We start from the raw sequence: 20789 nt of genomic DNA, 5'->3' as shown, positions 1-20789 counted from the left end.
ACAGATTGCGGTTCAATTTTGTAAATATAGGTGAGCTGAAGTAACAAGGAGTATATTACGACTTAATGCCAACCAATTGGCGAGACCATTAGAGTATTTAATTACAAACTTGACCCGTTCATTGAAGCTAATTTCAGCAGTAAATTAAACGTGTAACAACGTAATGGTCCTAAAATGATCCCAGTAAAAGTAATTGCCACAATTTCTTTCCTTAACGACGTTCAGACGTCGCGCTCATAAAGAACAACGCAAAAGTCGGCGCCGATATTGCCGTCCAATTTCAAAAACTGAGGAATGCGGACAATTTAGAGAACGCTCTTAATATCGGCGTCTCAAAGAGCATGGGGAAATGTATGACGAATACTTCAAGACAGTTTCATACCACGTGCCGTGACAAAGGCAGCGAGAGCGACGGGAATCTGATGAGGGATGACGCTGGAGATGTGCTTATCATCGGAGGAGCTAATGTGGACAGGACGTACAGACTAACTGAGGATCAAGTTCAGGTAAGTTAACCAAAGATTAATCTACGATCAAAATCTAAAGCAATATTTATGCTCATATGTAAACATCATATTCATTTTGGTATTGTACAAACATTACTCCCTTTTGTATATATAGTATATACGGCATGGTTTATAACTAAGTTCGTTTAATTAAACGCCGTTTGATAATAATTGAATATTTTGCATTTGTATAGTACTAAGTTTTTACTGCTATGCCTGGGTTAAGTAAATTAAATTCTTCATCGAAGTATTACTTAATTGTTTCTTCCAAAGTATAGTTTAAATGAGTTTTATAATTAAAATAACACACTGCTTTACATAATAAAAAAAATTAAGATTAATTAATTGTTTAATTTTTTATGTTGTATTTGTTTTATAATATTATTCCACTTGGTAGTGAAGCTACAGAACCTCCTACAAGCCCGTCTCGGTACGTATGGTTCTTTATATACATAGTACCGCATACAAATGTTAAAAGTTTTATATAAAATAACAACCGTATATAGTATTGTCAAGTTCCGACTTGTAAGGTACTACCAGTGTAATAGCCACAAGACATAATATCACAGATCCCAAGGAAGGTAGGATTGGTAATATGAGAAATGATTAATGTTTCTTAAAGTTCCAATATCGGCTATCAGCTGGTTCTTATATAATATAGATATTTACAATAAGTGCACTTGAAAGGCATAAAATCAAATAAAATTTAAATATATCACAATCTTGGAATAGATTCTGCCAAGAATAATAATCGGCCAGGTACTCATAATATTACTTGGTCAATGTATTATTAAGAGATCGAGTAAATTAACTATAAATTAATACAAAAATATACCAAATATTTCTTTATAGTGTTGAGGAGTATCTCCACTTACATGCCAAAAAGAATTTCTAATTCAATTTGCAAGGTTTGACATAAACAAATTAAGGATCATTTGTAAATTAAATAGAAACTAAATAAAAGTAATAGTAGCGTATGTACAATATCAGTTCTCACTAACGACGTGAAACAATCCACTGACATGTAGATAAAATCCGAATTAATCCACCGCGCTGATCCCTGTTCCACTGAGAATTGCCGGATCCATGTGTTTCAGAATTTCATTTCATGCTTGCATTTCCTCACGGGGTTTATCGCGCACGAATTAAATTCTAAATTCAAATCTCTTACTAAAAAAAATTGAGATAATCCTACGAAAAACCTTGGTTTTTTTATTTTACAAAAATGGCTTCATTGAACGTCGCTTAAGTAAAGTATCAATTAAAAATATATGCATAATTCTTCCTTTCTTACTTTTCAGTTAGTGAACCAGTTTAATATAATACTGAACAACTGGTATAACATTTACTTGATAGTAGGGCCAGTGGCAGATTCACAAATTTGTTGCTAGTAGGCATTAGTAGACTATTAAATTTTTGCCGCCCCTACTGACTTCTGAAATTCAATACGTTAGTTTAGTTCACAATTATATTCATTACATTTATTCTGAAATTGTAACTTTATGATTTGTGTTCTATCTTCCTCATTACATCGGCTATTTCCCGTTATTAGTATGATTATAATCTAGGTGATATGATATGATTTTTTTTTATTTTTGTAAGATAGTAAAAAAATTGGGCTAAATTTGCCGCCCCTCTAAATTTGCCGCCCTAGGCTCCAGCCTACTTAGCTTATTGGTAAATCCGCCTCTGAGTAGGCCTTAATGCTGGGCCGTTTGGGCATCATCATATACTTTGTTTTGTTATGTTTGAAGTGTGAAAGAGCCATTGTAACTGCGGATATGGATCTAATGAAATAAACTGCAACTATAACATTAAATACTTCTAATTCCAGACTCATAATAAAATACGCTAGAAGTACATTATTTTTATAACAAATATCATAAAAAAACGCTATTTGAAAACATACAAGGACCAGCATATCTAAATCACGATTTTACATTATTAAAGTCAAAATTAAAATTAAAGGTGTTAAATATACTGAATATGGTTCACCGTGATGGATTACGTGAGCAAAAACTGTCTTCAAAAATATATTGAAGACAAAGATTTGGAAGAACAAGTGTGTACATTATTAGTTATGCAGAATGACCAGCTTACCAATCCTTAAAAGAATTTAGGTTCTAAAGTATTCAATAAAATAATCGAATTAAATTTCCCAATTCACTACTTCTATTCGCTTTGGCATTTATTAATTTAAACTTACAATAGTAATTACCGTTATGTTTAATTGTTTTCCAGTTTTAAGCCCATTCTAATTATTTTTAGTGTATTATCATTTGCATCCATTGGCATATTTCTTCATAAATAAAATGTATTGTTGCTTGTTTTAGTATTAGATTTCATCATCGGTCACCATTTTTTTTTTAGTTTTCAGAATAATAATTTATTCTGACCAATATCCTTTCCAAATGTAAATTTTATCATCGCCAATAATCTCAATAGCTACTAAAATTAATGACCTAATACAATCAAATTACTCCATAACATATGGCATGAAGTATGTGTTGTAAATTATAGCTGTTGAAGTTATGTCTAAAAAATAAAGAAATTCTAGTTTTACTGCTGTTAAGAAAACTCGACGCTCCTAATCAAAGCTTCGAAACTACAAAACAAAAATATATCGTCGGAATAGATTTTACTGCAAATATGACTGTAAAATATATTAAGAAATTGATTTTTAAGTATTATATACCAACTCTCGCCCACTTTTTTTTTCTTAAAATATGTTAGGTACCCCATACTTTCTTTACCAGGAGTACAGAAAACATAAATGTGATATGAATGGGAAGTTTCATGATGATCGGCTCGGCGGAACAAACAAAGTGACAATCGCATTTTTTCTATTAATTAGAAACAAAATTTCTTTCGATTTATTTTCAAATTTACTATTTCTGGAAGGAAGTCCTTGCACCTTACATTACAATGAACTGAAAGACATCGTCACTTAAGAAAAAGCGTTGTAACTCTTCAAGGCTAACTTTGCCACTTTCTCTTTCTAATATTTACGATTCAATATAGCATTATTCAAATACATTTTTTCATTATTTTATTTTTTTGATCATATTTACAATTAAGATGATTAACCTATATTCCCCGGTAGGACACGTAATTTTAACCATAATTTACAGGATCATACCGGCAAGCACTAATGAGTTTTTATGTGTATAATTATTTTCTTGCAAATTTGAGGCATAAAATCGTTTGGTGATTTGTAACTGTCAAAATAGATGCCGTATGATCTGGAAGCATGATAGCAAGCCTTGACCTCTTAGATTTGGAGATCTTTTCTCTGAAGTGGTATCTTACTTTACTTCTCCCTATATTATTCACTATAAAATATTTTGAGGATATCAAATAAATAAATAATACAACATTTTAACAAAGATTTTATTTAATGCATTTATTATGATAATATTAGCTCTCAGTCGCCTAGTGCATACCTTCGGAAAGTTGTAACAAGACTACCCTTAATAAGTGACTGAAGAAACACACATTATGTTTTTTTTATTTAAGTTATATAACATTCATAAAAAACATTTATAAAATAAAAATAGTGTCATTAAATAACAAAACAATTATTTATTCATTAAATGAATATTACGTCGAACAATTTTTTAAATGTAATATTACATAAATATTTATATTTCGTCAACAAAAACAAAAATGTCTGCCGTAAAAATAAAATATGTGACAGGAAGGCTGTTGTTGTTGAAGACATAAACAGCAATGGTGAGGTTACCAACTCCATTCAAGAATGTTACTTGAAATTGATGATAGAATCTTTTCTAATAACACAAAATCAGTTATACGATTTCATAAGCCAAGGCACATGTTATTTTACCGTTTGGAAGAGATGCAGGATTAGATTTGATCCTAGCTACAAATTATCCAACTTTCCGAATATAGGTACAAATATTAATAAGATTGGTACATTCAGTGACAACAATATTAAAAAACTATTTTTCTGCATAAATTCACAAAATATACCTACTCTAAGCGAACGTAATTAATTTTAATAGTCGTTACAATATTTTCTAAAAAGTTACATCATATTATTACAAATGTATGTAGGTGTATGTGTGTAGGTTTTTGCGAATGGATACGCCGAGCCGTCGTCCGACCGCACGGCGTCTTCAGGCGAAAGAACTAGACATGCACGGACTACGAGTAGGTCTGCAATGTTATACTTATCTACATAGTGTTTTATTTTTGGTTCTTTTTCTTTTAAAAATTCTAAATTTTATTTTTATACGTGCTTACAGCCACGCTAGTTCTTTCTATCCGAGTATCGGTGTATAGCTATTAATATTACCACGTCTAAATCACGGCACTGCATAGCAAATACAATTACTATAAATTAAATCAACACTAAACATCTCATTTTTAATAATTACTCATTTAAAACCGATTTCTGTCAATATTTTTGTCCGCTCTCCATCTTGTGTGTATAATTCCATAATTGGGTTGTTTCCAACACGTTCAATAATGTGTATCAAAAACTACTAAATTAATTAACAATTTAAAAGTCATTAATATTATATATACTTTCATTCGTCCGTCAAATATTTTAGACGATCGAATGGCGGCGAACTAAGATAACCATCAATCACTCTGAAATTTCTATCGCGTTTTACAAGTAATAATTAATTAACAGTTAATAATTTTACATCAAATTAATTAAACTTTGAAACTAAATATATATCTGAACGACTATACAGTGATACATATTATATATATTAAATATTATAAATATAAATGTTACAATATAAAATTCACAATTTGACTTCTGTCAAACGGTCTTTGATTCAGAGTCAAAGTCCGTTTAAAGTAATCATTAGTTAGATAAGGCAAAATTCTATTTTTTTAACAGAAGAAACAAATAGAATGAATCATATAACATCAGACGTTTTTCCTTGAAACAGGTTATTACAAAGTTCATTTCAAATATTAAATAAAAGGATCACGAGGTGATGTGGCTTGTAGTAAGCTGATCTGGGTAGCTACCATCCAATCAACACATATTATACCACCAAAAAGCAATACTTAGTACCTTTGTGTAACAGTGACCACTGGTACAAGAGACACAACGTGTTACTTTCCAAGGTTGGTGGTACGTTTGCTATGTGAGGAATGGTTAACAGCACACCCAACCTATCATATATATTATATGGTATTGTACCATATGTTAATATAAATATTATAATGTTTTGGGTTAATACAAAAATCGGAAACAACCCAATTGATGACAAAAATTTTGATCAAGATCTTATTATTTATTATTTAAGGAGGATTAGGTTACACCTATTTACACAGCCATTTAATACGTAAATGCTCCCATTACCTGATAACCAAGGGAAAAATTTAAAACACACTCAAAATTTTAGTAAGTTTTTTTACAAATTTTATGAGTAACTGAAAGTTGATGTTAAAAAAAAATGGTTATTTCAACTTTTATCTGTTTATTTATAAGCTTTTATAATTAGGCACTACGTCGTTTAAGCTCATATCAGTACTATTTTGTCAACCTGTCCATGCACAACTCGCCATACTACACGTGTCATAAATTGAATCTATTTATTTACAATCAGTAACAAAAGATGGCCTCAAAGACTTACATCTTTGATCGTTTGAATTGTTGGTTCAAATAAAAAATAAAAACTACGAATGAATAATTCAAATCATAAATCGAACGATGACGTACTCATATTGTTATGGAACTATTGTATAACCAAAGAGTTCAAGTCTTACTTTGGATTCAGTTAAAATATATCATAATTCATCGGTGTTCGAACTAACAACACCTACGCTAAGTAAATTGATAAAAGATAATTTGAACCTTAGTCGACGTACATAATTTAAATCTATTGGTATACAATCAAAAGCTGACTTAATTCTAAAATAATACAATCAATATATTAATAATTATTTTTGGTACAAATACATCATATGCACCCTCTCTCAAATAACATGTACTACCACCCTCTGTGGCTAATAACACATATCCACGCACTCAACTATATGTTATGATATTAATTTAAACAAAATATTATAGTAAATACTAAAATTCAAATAATTTATAAACTGCCAAGCATAGGAACTAAACACAAGCTTTGCTCGTGGAATCGGTTTATCTCATCTAAATTACTCGTTGCCACTTAATAATGTATAGTTCACGCAGATCACGATTCTTCTACAGTAACAACGCGGAATGTCATTTATTTCACATAAATAACCAGGACTGATGTACAAACTATGATATCGTAAACACAAAATACACATAGTCACACGAACTAGTCCTCAATTGACGGCGGCGCTGTGGCCGCCGCAAACGAAGCGGCTGTGCCGGCACCGGTTGACGATCGCGCACTTACAGTTCGAATTCGGAGCGTGTGTGGCGGCGGTGGTCGAGGCGCACGCGAGCCCCCGTTCGGCGCACGCACACCGGTACTCCACGCGTCATCGGGGGCTCCACCTCAAAGCCATCTGCCGGAAAGGAGCGCCATCGACGCCCGAACAACCGCTCCAAGTAACATCTTAGTCAGATTCGAGTTGCTGCACTGTCGGCTGCCAGAGGTCGGTACTCCCCTCGCGCCAGCTCGCGCATCTCGCAATTATTGTTACCGTTGACAGTTTTCGGCCCGAGAGGCTCGTCGTGTAAGCTGCGTCGTGAGCATGGCTCTGAAGCTCGTCCGAGAAGAGCCTCCCTTTCCCCCGCCCGCTCTGGACTCCCGCCGTGGGTGCGGACTCCTCCGTTAGCATTTACAGCGTTGACTACAACGGTCTGTGATAGTGGCCCTCCGTGCATCGGGCTCCCTTCTAGAAGCTCACCTGCGCCTTCACTTCGTAATATTCTAATTTTTTGTATCATCTCTTTAATTTCGTAGCGCAATATTCCAAGGAAGCACAATTTTAAAAATGCTATAACGCAATACCCTAAAACAAATAACGCATCCGCAGTTCTTCGTAACCAAGATAGTAACCGTTCAGCACAAGCAGCCGTGTGCGGCACACAGTGAACTGGTGTGAATGGCGCAGGTGACGTAGCGGAGGTGGCAGCTAATGTGGCGGGCGTCACGGCAGGAGTGTGGGCCGGTATTCGACAGCAACTGGGTGGTAGTGTAGTTCGATTAAACGCTGTAAAGTCTGACGGCCCGGTTACTCCGCAACAGCGCTGTTCTCTTTGTAATCGGTCCCAAGCCTCTGCGAAGTCGCCGTCCAAGTCGTAGTCCTTTGCTAACCGTATACGTAGTTGTGGTCGTAATTCTCGACAAACACGCTCGAATCGGAATGCCCAATAGACACCAATCGCCGCGTCACCAACGAGTAGCGCTAGCAATGCAAGCCAATAGGCGTTGAGCATCCGTTCTGAAAGGCGTAATGCGGCCAAGCAACCCAAAAGTTGCAAAAGACCAGCTTGGGCAGGTAAGGCTGCGTAGCCGTAGAGAAAACCGGGTTGAGCAGCGCCTAGACCGGGAACTAGAGCGCGACGATAGTCCGCGAGTGCGCGGCCCGCTGCTGCACAAAACGCAAGCGCCCCTAGCAGCAGTGCCCCGTTGCACGCGTAAATCCAGATGCGGTAATAGCGCATTGCGCGATGCGCGGCGGGGTAGTGCGCGGGGCGCGCGGGCGGCGGCAGCGTCATGGTGGCGGGCGCCGCGTCATGGCGCCGCCCGCGCCCGCGCCGCCGCCACGCGCCGCGCCCCACGCCTCTGCAACACAAACGCATGACTTGAAGCGCGCATTCATAAAAATCTAGACGTTTTTACTTTAAAACTCTTTCGTTATGTCAAAAGAAAATACACTCTCAGACACGTATTCTCTGAAAACAAAAGATATATAATCCTCTAAACCCATTAAATCCATTAGCTCCTGCATAGAAATGCGGTAGAGCTATCTCATTGACTATAATTAATTGATGTATACTGAGTAAGATCTTCCTAACCCACTTGAAACATGATAAATAGTGCTAGCGTTATATTTAGTCGTAAGTAATGTACTAATTAAATAAAAGAGTATATTAAAATGAAAATATAATTTGCGTTGATAAAATCGTATTCGGTTTAACGATAAAAGAAAGCAAACGCAATGGTGTCTCACAATATGAACTTTTTTGATGAAAGTACTATCTGTCAAAAAAGGACTGTATTCAAAAAAACTAAATGGTACTAAATCAGTACAATATAATAAAATGGTATCATAAAGAATCAATGTAATTATTATCTTACAATCCGCCACCCGTGCCTTGAGCTCGAAGCCTGGCTAGTCACAGAAGGGGCCGCGAGAGCCTCTGCAGTGCACCTACCAGTCCAGTACGAGGCCTGAAACAAATATTATCTATTAAAATCATTGGCTATTTTACTTTACTACCCAAAAATATATCCCTAATATACCATCTAAACGAACAGAAAAACAATTTTATAAAAATGTATGAATGAATAATACTTTAAGTAAACAATAATAACAGAAAATCATGCTTCGAAGATTTACAAAATATATCAACAGTCACATTAAATTATGACCAAGCGGTAAAATAATATACCAAAGTCAATATAATTATAACCTCGTCGGCGTATCGACGGAATTCAACAATATGCATGTATCGATAACGTTGTCATTTCATACTTTGTATTTACTTATCTTTTAAATTCACATACCTACTATAAAAATAATTGTACATTTATTATAAGTAGGAAAAATAAGTTTGAAAAACTATTACCCGACTTATTTAAAAATCGAGCTAGAGAAAACAGTCTTATCTACAAACTATTCAATATATATCATCAAGGAATAATAATTAGACATTTATTTTAAATGTTGAGAGGATAAATGTAGTCGTATGTCACCTTGAAATACTAAAAACATATTGTTATGTAAACCACCCTTAGGATGAATAATGAATGATACGTCGTTTAGAAGTATTGCGGGAATAGATGAACATACATATATAGTGGCTTAAAATATACTTTTTCATAGTCGAAAATGTACAACGACTTATTTAATTCGAAGCAATATTTTTAGAATAAAAAAAAATATATAATATAATACAATTAAAATAATAATAAAAATAAAATCCAATTAAATCAATTATGTATTGTCTCTTACACATGACATAAATAACACTGACAGACACTGAAACCGTTTAAATGCAAATAAAATATACTTTTAACATAAATATGTTAATACTCGCGTTAAACTCACACAGACAAAGAGCGGATATAGTGTGTACAAACATTGGTGACAGATTAAAAAAATTCAATTACTTTAAAAATTGCTTTTTTATTTTGTATATACAAAAATTTAAATTCAAATTATTTTTAGTTATTTTAATACATAACTATGTATCTATTAAGACCATTTCAATAACGATTTTCAGATATACTCCTCCAAAATATGACAGTATTTTCGAGAAGTACCTTCGGGTTATACTGCTTAACTGTAAATACTATTTATCAAATATAACGTAAAACTACTACCAAATCATGCAGCGCGTTTCGGAAAAGGTTTTACTATATTAAAATACGATATTATAATACGTCCTTTCAGTATTTTCTAGTGAATAAATTTCCCGTTGCTGGGCTAAGGCCTCCTCTCCTATTGAGGAGAAGGTTCGGAACATATTCCACCACACTGTTCCACAAGGTCGAATACACATGTGGCACGAATCCTCACGATGTTTTCCTTCACCGCCGAGTACTAAACGAATTATAAACACAAATTAAGCACATGAATTCAGTGGTGCTTGCCTGGGTTTGAACCCGAAATCATCGGTTAAGATGCACGCGTTCTAACCACTGGGCCATTTCGGCTCCCTTTCACAAACATTGAATGAAATCTATCGACATGACAAGCGTGAATTTCTGGTCATTAACGCAATGTAAGCCGCACATAATGTTATTACCATGTTAACACAATTTTAGTGTGTAATAGCTCACTGATAATTCATTTAATTTTCAATACATGTGCTTTTATGATATTGGTTGTGAAATTAATTTAATTTGAGAACTATACCTATGCACTACAATGAAAACTAATTAATACATCATCATCATTGCTTAGTATAAAACAAAGTCGTTTACTGTTATGTGTCCCTATGTATGCTTAGATCTTTAAAATTACGCAACGGATTATGATACGGTTTTTTTAATAGATAGAGTGATTCAAGAGGATCGTTTTTGTATATAACACACGGACAGTGTAGTAAAGAAACACTGATCATTTTAGAAGTTTCTAATGTGATGTCGTAAATAGACAAATTCTGTAGTACTTACATTCAGTATCAGCATTGCAAGTGTGCCAAGCCGGGGCGGATAGTTAACTATATGAATATTTATAGCTTTTCGGATAACCATAATCCACATCAACTTGACAATCACGGCTATAATATATTTCGATAAAATTTTAAATGAAATCATCAAATACTAAACTAACAAAAATGTTATGCGCAATATTCTCGTAGATAGCAATAGTTTGCTCTGAATATCTGCTGGTTAACACGTCGCCGTCTCCGTAGCGGACGTCGGGGCGATCGAGATTCGAGATAGTTAGCGCTGCCAATGGGATATTGAAAACGGGCGACATCGTCTCAAGCAAACGGTTATCGCGAGTCGTATCAAACTCGTGTGCTTCCATGTAAATCTGTTTAGATAACAGCTTCTGTTGGTACCGACAAAATATAACGAAAATACATAAAGCACTTAAAGATGGATGGATAGCTTGTATGATTGAATGTGCTTAAAAATGGATGGATGTATATGGATGGATACAAAGGTAATATAATAAATAAGGTAGGAATAACGACCAAAGAAACGATGGATTGATTGGGTGAAAGAAGATATGGTTCAATTCAATTCTTGGTTTAATGGCTTTTAGTTGTGCCGACAGGGTACAGATTATTTCGCCAATGTCACGTAGAAAGAGAAGACACGAAAGAGATTGATTGATACAGTTGAGGAAACAATGTCAATTAAATTTTAAAGATTAGAATAGTCGTAGTAATTTCCTTGTTAATTCTTAACCTAGAACAACACAAATATTAAGGGTTATAAGATATGGTTAGAAAGAATGTTACTTGACAGAAGACGTCTGACAGAGAAATATGGAAGGATATATGCTGTGAAGACTCCAAATGAAACTGGGATAAGGGCAGGAGGATGACATAAAACATTAAACAATTTTTTGAAAAGCAACTTTACTTATAAAATCCATAACTGAATTTATGATCTTATTTATTTCGGGTCGTTTTATATAACTGTTTTGTTGGTCTAGTGACTGGTTTATACGTATTATGGATCGGACCAATAAAATTTTATTAGGATTTTTCTGTCAAGAAATTGAAACTCGGAGTTGTATTGTTTACAATCCCGATCCGAAAACCCCGATTGGATGTTCCGTTCGTTATGATCATCGATATATCGATATATAAAGCTCTATATGATAGCTTAAACTACCACGTGTCAGATATTCTACCGCCAAACTACAGTACTCGATATTGTTAAGTTCCGATTTGAAGGGTGAGTGAGCTGGTGTACATACAGGCACAAGACATAACATCTTAGTTCCCAAGGTTGGTGGCGCATTGGTTATTTAAGAAATGGTTAATATTTATTACAGCGCCTGTCTATGAGCGTTTGTGGGCACTTACCATCAGGTGGCCCATTTGCTCGTCCCCGTATCGACATCATAAAGAAAAAAATACGTAGAACATTCAATATTCACATGTCATCAAGAACAGACACTTTGAATTCATTGAGTACCATAATCTTACAAGAAAATTAAAATTAAATATATTTTTTCCCCAATTGAAAAGTAATTAACAAAGTAAATAACAGATCTCTAAGACAATGAAGTATGTTTCCTTGATTTAATTACAAGTTGTTACCAACTGTTGGTAACTTCTCTTGAAGCAGCTACTTAACTGGGCAAAGATTGTATGAAGTACGTGCAATTAATTAGTAGTTAAAACTAACATATATAATATAGTGTAATCCTGACTTACTTTTTTAACCTTATAAGAAAGTTACGCTATTTATTATTTTAGCAATAATGATCATATTATATGCTAAACGAATTACCATTGTGAATAAAATAAAGAATTTATTTGTATAAAAAATCTATACTTTGGTTCAACAAAAGGTTGAAGAAGAAAAAAGTATAAATGCTCGGACATGCGTTTTTACTCTACTGGGCTTTGTGTTTTGATTATAATAATATACTAGACTTCTTGTTCCTTATTTGCTTAAATTACGAAAAATAATTAGCCTTTTTAAATAATTTAAAACCAAAACAATTATTATTTTTTAAACTTAGGTAACCAATAAATTGTGATTTATTTTATTTGAATATAATACAAACAGAAATATACAAGTTGCGGTGGATAATCGTTTGCCATACATACTTGTCATACATTATACAATCCATCAAATAGCAATAAATTAAACCAGACTAACGCCATACTTTTGTAGACAAAATTTTCTTGATTAAATTAACAAAATGGCGGCCGATACTCAGCCGTTTAAATTATTTGACTGCCAATAAAAGCCAGCTTCGAGAAACTTTTGAGGAGGAGGAGCGAGGAGTTTTGTATTTTAAATTGTCTATGAATAATTGTCTACATTTCAATAATTATATAAAATCCTTTTAAATAGTTTGTACCCTGTGGTTCCACAGAGTATAAACCATGTAACGAACGCGAAGTGTTATTTACTATGATCTGACGTCATTCGTTATATTACATTTCCTTCGTACGAGTTGCGGTAAATGGTACAAAGACACGAGGCCCCGGGGCGACACTCAACTCTTCATGCCTTTATTGATATATGGAGTCAGTGTTGTCGAGTGTTGACCCGCGCTGTCGTCACTCCTCAATGCCCCGAGGCTCGCTAAAAATATCACCCGACATATAACAGCGTCTGTTAGGAGTAGCGCCTTGACATTCAAAGATGTTGCTGGCTGATATTAATATAGAACTATATACAAACAGACGCATATTTCTTGGTTCTGTACGCGAAATAAAAATTAAAACTACAAGTCATATTAAAAGGCTGTGGCCTCTTAGGAAAACATTTGGAAGTTATTCCATCTAATTGGTGGTAGGGCTTTGTGCAAGCCCGTCTGGGCAGGTACCACCCACTCATCAGTTATTCTTCCGCCAAATAACAGTACTTAGTATTGTTGTGTTCCAGTTTGAACGGTGAGCGAGCCAGTGTAACTACAGGCACAAGGGACATAACATCTTAGTTCCCAAGGTTGGTGGCACATTGACGATGTAAGGAATAGTTAATATTTCTTACAGCGTCATTGTCTATGGGTGATGGTGACCACTTACCATCAGGTGGCGTATATGCTCGTCCACCAACCTTTACCAAAAATTAAAAAAAATCGCGCAACTCCAAGGCGAGTTAGTAGATACCTGAATGGCAGATTATTTATCATCCGATATCATCAGCTTTTGTAAGAATTATAAACACTAATAAAGCCCATGAAAAATTAGTGGTGTTAACATGGATTTGAAGTCGCAAACATCGATAAGGATTCACGTGTTTAACTATCGGACTATCTCGTCACTTCGTACAAAATAACATACTCTTATTTTATTACTAAAAATCCATTATACACCAGACATATCATCATGACTAAATTGTTGGATAAAGGTCCCTAGACAATGCAAGTCCCTTTTCCCCTTAAGTACGTTAATCTCTAGGCAGGTAGGTAATATTGAAACCTTGTATACCAACGTAATATAACCAAAATCAAATGTTAATATTAAGACACTAATTACATCGCTCATTAAATAATGTTTATTTTTTTAAACAAAAAAATAAGTGAAAACATTTATAATTTCATTTTTGTAACGCTCGCGGCACTTTACTTGTGTTAATAATTGCATATAACAAATATCACTATTTTTTTTAATATATATACATTTTTTTTTGATTTGATACGTTCTATTTTACGTGAAAAGGGTACAGGCCATTTATAGCAATCCTCTTGGGGACCTATCAGCGTAATCAGTCGAAGCAGACTGTAAAGTGATTTTTTGTTGATGCTTTAACACACTATAAAACATTTAAAGGCCGTTTTAAAAAGTTTATCGTAAAAAGTATCGTATTGGCCTAGTTAGTATAAATTATAACTAACATCTTTTCAGAAACAAAGATTCATTAGTATGAATAGTAAGTAGAAAGAGTTACTTATTAAAAAATATATATTATTACAGATAATTTCTGAAAACAAATGTGAATATTCGACTATATTATAATTTTTTGTGGCTGAAAGGTTTTGTGCAAGTCTCTGTCAATAGAGATTGGGTGTCACAAAATTGTCAACCGTCAAAGCAGTACTTATATTGATATGTGTCAAACGGTTATCTGAGTCTGCATTAATGTCTATTTTTCAACCAACTTCAAAAAAAGGAGGAGGTTCTCAATTCGACCCGTATGTTTTTTTTCTATGTTTATTACGCGATAACTCCGCCAATTATGAACCGATTTGAACAAATCTTTTTTCGGCGTATAGGTAATACCTCAAGGGTGGTCCCATTTAAATTTAATAATAAAAAAACAACCCCCAAGGGTGGAAAATTGGGGATGATTTTTTTTAACCACAATATCTTCGCCGATTATAAACCAATTTGAACGATTATTTTTTTGTTGAATAGGTACTATCAAAAGCGTGATTTCATGCGAATTTGAAGAAAATATTTCACCCCCAAGGGTGAAAAATTGGGGATGAACTTTTTTTAGTCTTTTTGTGTTCACGCATTTGAAGTCGGTTTTATTTATTTTTTAAATAATTATTTATATATTTGTTGAATCTTGATACACCAAGTGCCCATGCCATATATATGAGATTGAGATTGGTTGGTTTAGATTGAATCAGGAAGCTCTGTAATCGGGAAGTAAATAAAGTTCTTATTTCACGTCAACAAAGTCACTCCCTATAGTAAGATCCTATGCAGTTAGGAGAAGTTAAGTTACATAAACAGAAGTACAGAAGATTTGTATACCCTAGAGCTATTGTCGTACCCTCCCCTAATAAAAGTTAGGCTCAAAAAGAGGGGTAAATAGGAATATTAGTAATTCCTTCATTACATTGGGGAATTGCTTTTATTCTTTGCTAGTTGTCTTTAATTGCTCAGACCGATTTAAAAGAGGCATGTCATCTTCGATTCTATAGTTGGCAATGCATTACCGGAGTACTAGTAAATCGGCAAAAGAGACCGATAAGGCGATCTATTTATTCGTCGTCCTAAGTTAAATAAATTCTAAAAGCCGCTACTCAGGGTGCTTTATCAAAATTTGAAAATAGAATATTGTATGAAAGTCAGTACAGGCTTATTCGATAAAAAATATTGTTATGGAGTACCTCTTTTAAAAATACCTTGGGTAAATTTAAAGTGAGACTGCGACGCATATTTAATAGATTATACTACTAACAGTTTTTCTACGATTTATATTACTATAATAATGAAATTTATAAGTTGATTTAAAATGTTCAAAGCAATGTTATATAGACTGTCAAGTATAAGTTGGCGTTCCTGTGGCAGCACCTGCTACATCTTTGTTTTGCCACTTTTTTGTTTATTTTACCAATATTTGTATGGAAAATAATTTTCTACGTCTCATTTTTAATAGATTTTGGGTAAGTTTTCTTAATAAGGGTAAATAAAACAAATATGATATTAAATGAACAAAAAAAATTAGTACATGTTTTTGCCACACGCCAACTTACACTTGACGCGCTATATCATAACTTCGGATTTGTAAATGTAGTTGTTTAAGTTGTTTAAAAGGTTCAAACCCATCGGGCCCATTAAAGGTTATGGCTGCTGAAAAAAAAAATAATAATATTGCAACCTGGGCTCTAACTAGGAAACTAGGAAATGTATACCCTCCAGCACATAAAGTAAGAGCTTATAGCGTTTGTGCAGGAATCCTGTACAGGAACTCTTAATAAGGTTATAAATCTGGAATAAAAGAAAGTGCGTCTGTGTCTGTACATCTGAGAGATTTTTATTTAAGTAATATTTTTGTATCTATTACCGCAGCCATTTTTGTAAAGTAGCCCTTTTAATTTTGTTAATAATGATTTAGTAACTATAAAAAAATCAAAATTGAAAACTGTTTTGATTTGAAGTTATAATTACAAAAGTATGGCTTCGAGCGATCTAGTGTTTTAATTGTTATTAATAAAATTGGAATTCAGTTTGAAGACGTAACTCACTTCAAATTTTACTGCGCATTTTTATTACTTTTTCATATAACATTCAAACAATAACTCACATTCTACGAAACGATTGCTTTAAATATTAAACAACGAACGCAATTCTAAAATTATATAGTAAAAATGTATAAATCAAAAATAATAACTCGTATCTCTCCTTACTTATATATAAAAAACAAATAAAAAATAGCATAATCAATGAACAAAATTATAATAACTCTATATACCTATAACACTTATAAAAAGAAGAAATAGCGGACATTTACATTATAGATAACGTATTTTTTAATTATAGCAACAAACGATGGCTTAACGTACTCTGTATGTATTTTATCTGTGGTTAACAGTAGTAAAAATATTTTCAATATGCATTTTATATTTGATTCATTTTCATCACTAGTGGAATCTTAATCAGTTTCCATTATAAATTGCTTCACTGGCCGGTTACTGGCTCCGTCAATGGCTCTGTCTGTTTATTTTATTTTTAATATCGATGATATCGTCAATACCTTTGCCTCATTTTTCGAGCGAAATAAAAATGTTGTCTCTGGTATTTTCTATACTTTATTATTTTTTCTATTGCATTCCTTTATTTATGTGCGTGTTATTTATATTGGACTTAAATCGCTATTATGCGGAGGAAGGCATAATACTGCTTTAAATAGCGAGGATTATTTATTTACGAGTGGAAAAATTACGACCAAGACGGCAATAACTTTTTAAACGGTCTTGGTTTCTTTTATGCATGCGTTGACTTAATAATTAATAAAATAAATACATAAATTAGTCTAGAACAGTAATATTATAAAGCAGAGTATAATATCAATGCAAAATATAAATACAAACATTTTATTTAATATTTATTTTGTTACATATAAAGTAACCTTTGTTAGTTTTTATAAAGAAATAGAAGAATAAATAAAGCAACAAATTGCCTAAACAAATTTATAATTATTATTGAAAACGCTAGAAAACTCTTTAGACGGGGTATGCTGTATAATCTCTTTCGCACATGCTCCAGAGCTTCATTATTATATAGTTTTCTTCAAAATTATAGAAGAATAGATTAGTGTCATCTTATTTTATACACTTTATCATTATCGTTAACAAAATAACGCTATTTTTTTATTAAAAAAAAATTGTCTATGGTCACCATAAAAAATAATATAATAGATAAACAGTCAATTTATACATTCCAAGCACGCTTCTGATCTCGTTCAGTTATCGCCCATGTAGTGTCTTTATTTTTGGCCAGCGTTTCCCGTTTCAATCCCAAGCAGTCGATATTAAAGTATTCGAATGCAATACGAGGCAACAGACGTCGTGAATATCGAGTGGATTATATAATTGTAAACTATGTTCAGACACGTTTCAGAATACGGATGTTATACGATATTGTTCAACGATATTATCCGTGGTAACAATATCGTTATTGCCTACTTATCTGTCGTATAAAGTGTATCTTGGTTTGTACTTAATTTATTACAAAATCTTTCGTCAAAAATCTGTTCCTACTTCGTACGAATGAAATAAGAGTTTCATTTGTTTTTTTTTTTTTTGTTAATATAAATTCTACCAACGTACGGATCCAATCTGAAACAGCCATGGATTCGCTCAAACACACTTAAAAAATAATCAAAAAATGTCCATTTAGGGGAGGACTTTGATAAACAGATACAAAATAATTATAAACATACTATAAAGATGAGTTAAAATCGATAAAACCATCAAAGACTTTAAATCATACAACTAATTGACGACCTCCGTGGTCGAGTGTTGTGAACACCGGTTTTCATGGGTACGCCTCTCCGAGGTCCCGGGTTCGATTCCCGGCTGAGTCGATGTAGTATCATTAATTCTCTACGTTGTCTTGGGTCTGTGTGTTTGTGGTAACGTCGTTTCTTCTGATTTCCCATAACACAAGTGCTTCAGCTACTTACATTGGGATCAGAGTAATATATGTGATGTTGTCTCATATTGATTTATTTATTTTATGAATGCAACAAAATTTACTCCGATTTTTTCAATAAATAAGATAGATATTTGGGTAGATTTTATGTACAAAATAACACAATTTTACTATACACTTCCAAGGATTACTTCGATTTTTTAATCATTACTTACGTCATAAAAATGAAAAAACCCAGCGTACATTTAAAAAATTAGGTTGAAATTAAATAAAGAAATGGGGAAAGGGTCCCGATACATATATTGCCTCGGGGCGAACATGACGTAATCCAACCCTTGATAAAACAATCATAAAATATAACTTACAAATAAAAAGCCGACTGAGAAAAATTACGAAAACAGACTTAGACTGTTGTAAATAAACCGTTAAGATATGTTAAGCTGGTAGAAATACATTTAAAATTTAATACATATATTTATTAAAGGAATTTTCCTTTTAAACCTTTCCTCGTGAAGGTTTTGCTGTGCCATTATATTACAAGAGAGAATAAAGTAACAGTCTGTGAATTTCTCACAGCTGGGCTAATGCCTCCTCTCCCCTTAAAGAGAGGACTTGGAACATATTCCACGCTGTTCTAATGCGGGTTGGTGTAATGCACATGTGGCAGAATTTCAACTAAATTAGACACATGCAAGTTTCCTCATGATGTTTTCCTTCACCGCCGAGCACGAGATGAATTATAAACACAAATTAAGCACACATATATATGTATAGTGGTGCTTGCCTGGATTTGAATCCGAATTCATCGGTTAAGATGCACGTGTTCTAACCACTGGGCCATCTCAGTTCTTAAGAGATAGTGTGACTTGTGAATGTCCTGCGCATTTGTCTAGTTTTCTTTGAGAATGCCCACTGTGGCCAAAAGCGGTCAAGAGGGCATCATTTACTACAGAGCTACTGGTTTTCCTCTTCACCCTTAATCAATTTATCAATAACTATTTAAAATTATTTACAAGGACCATTTTGAAAAAAAAAATTAATTGAATGTATTTATGATATTATTAATTATATTTGATAGTGCTTTGTTCAATATTAACACACTAGATACACTAGAACTCGGCGCCCCAATGGCCAACTGGACCATCGCTCCATCGACGACCAATACCGTTGTCACGTACCGCTCCCCCTAACGTCGGCACTATGCTTAACGGCTGTATTCCTCATTTCCAATCAAGTAACTTTATATTATAATAAACTTATAATGCGTAAACACATTATTATCTTACAAATTAACACAATTTGTAAGATAATAATGTGTTGACGTTGATTTTGTCTTGATCTTGATCTTTTTATGTTTCTTTTTATCGAAAAAGGTCTCATAAACAAATGGCTATTTATAATCAGAAAACTTGTAACTATTCCACAGAGATTCGTATTAGGCACACACAAAACGAACTATGTATAAGTTACATAAACTATGTTTCATACATATTACTAAAGGCTAATGTTACAAAAGACGGAGCTTTACAACTTTGCAAAATTTGCTGAACCCAAACTCTCACTGAAAGAGATTTATTTCGAACATGTTCATATACTTTTTAGTTTGAAACTACTACGATCTCGCTCGGGGCAGATTAAATTTGAGTAGCAGTGCATTAGTCCTTAGCCTTAGAGTTTTGATGAAACTCCGATCTTTACTTTTTACTTTGTTTCTTTGTTTCTTCTTTACTTTGTTTATCTTTTACAATTATTGACTATTCGTCTATATAACTGCTTAGCTTATTTTTATACGTGAAAAATTAAGATTTAATGTATAAGTAATGACGTCATTAGTGGAGGGATTTTTTTTATGGTATAGCTTGGCGGACGAGCATATGGGCCACCTGATGGTAGTTGGTCACCCATACACAATGACGCTGTTAGAAATATTAACTATTCCTTACATCGTCAATGTGTCACCAACCTTGGGAACTGAGATGTTATGTCCCTTGTGCCTGTAGTTACACTGGCTCACTCACCCTTCAGACCGGAACACAACAATAATGAGTACTGTTATTTGGCGGTAGAATAACTGATGAGTGAGTGGTACCTACCCAGACGGGCTTGCACAAAGCCCTACCACCAAGTGATTGCAGCATATTTAGAATACT

At 33.6% G+C, this 20789-nt stretch overlaps 2 protein-coding genes across 3 annotated transcripts in view; one reads left to right on the top strand and one right to left on the bottom strand.

Annotated features, from left to right (window-relative positions):
- Positions 1–20789, top strand: part of LOC124536213 (pseudouridine-metabolizing bifunctional protein C1861.05) — a 167904-nt gene that overhangs the window by 38075 nt on the left and 109040 nt on the right. The window contains 1 exon segment of the mRNA XM_047112705.1: positions 226–506. Coding sequence (XP_046968661.1) covers positions 226–506 — 281 coding nt within the window.
- Positions 4732–20789, bottom strand: part of LOC124536160 (CD82 antigen-like) — a 98322-nt gene continuing 82264 nt past the window's right edge. For both annotated transcript variants that reach the window (XM_047112627.1, XM_047112636.1), the window contains 2 exons: positions 8735–8827; positions 4732–8218 (listed from right to left, as the gene is read on the bottom strand). In XM_047112627.1, the coding sequence (XP_046968583.1) occupies positions 7048–8151 (1104 nt within the window). In that variant the 5' untranslated portion in view covers positions 8152–8218; positions 8735–8827 and the 3' untranslated portion in view covers positions 4732–7047. The remainder of the gene's footprint in view (positions 8219–8734; positions 8828–20789) is intronic.

This window comes from Vanessa cardui, chromosome 2, assembly GCF_905220365.1.
Source record: "Vanessa cardui chromosome 2, ilVanCard2.1, whole genome shotgun sequence".
Classification (NCBI taxonomy): domain Eukaryota; kingdom Metazoa; phylum Arthropoda; class Insecta; order Lepidoptera; family Nymphalidae; genus Vanessa; species Vanessa cardui.
Note: the sequence above shows the minus strand (reverse complement) of the source record. Positions and strands in the feature narration are given on the sequence as shown.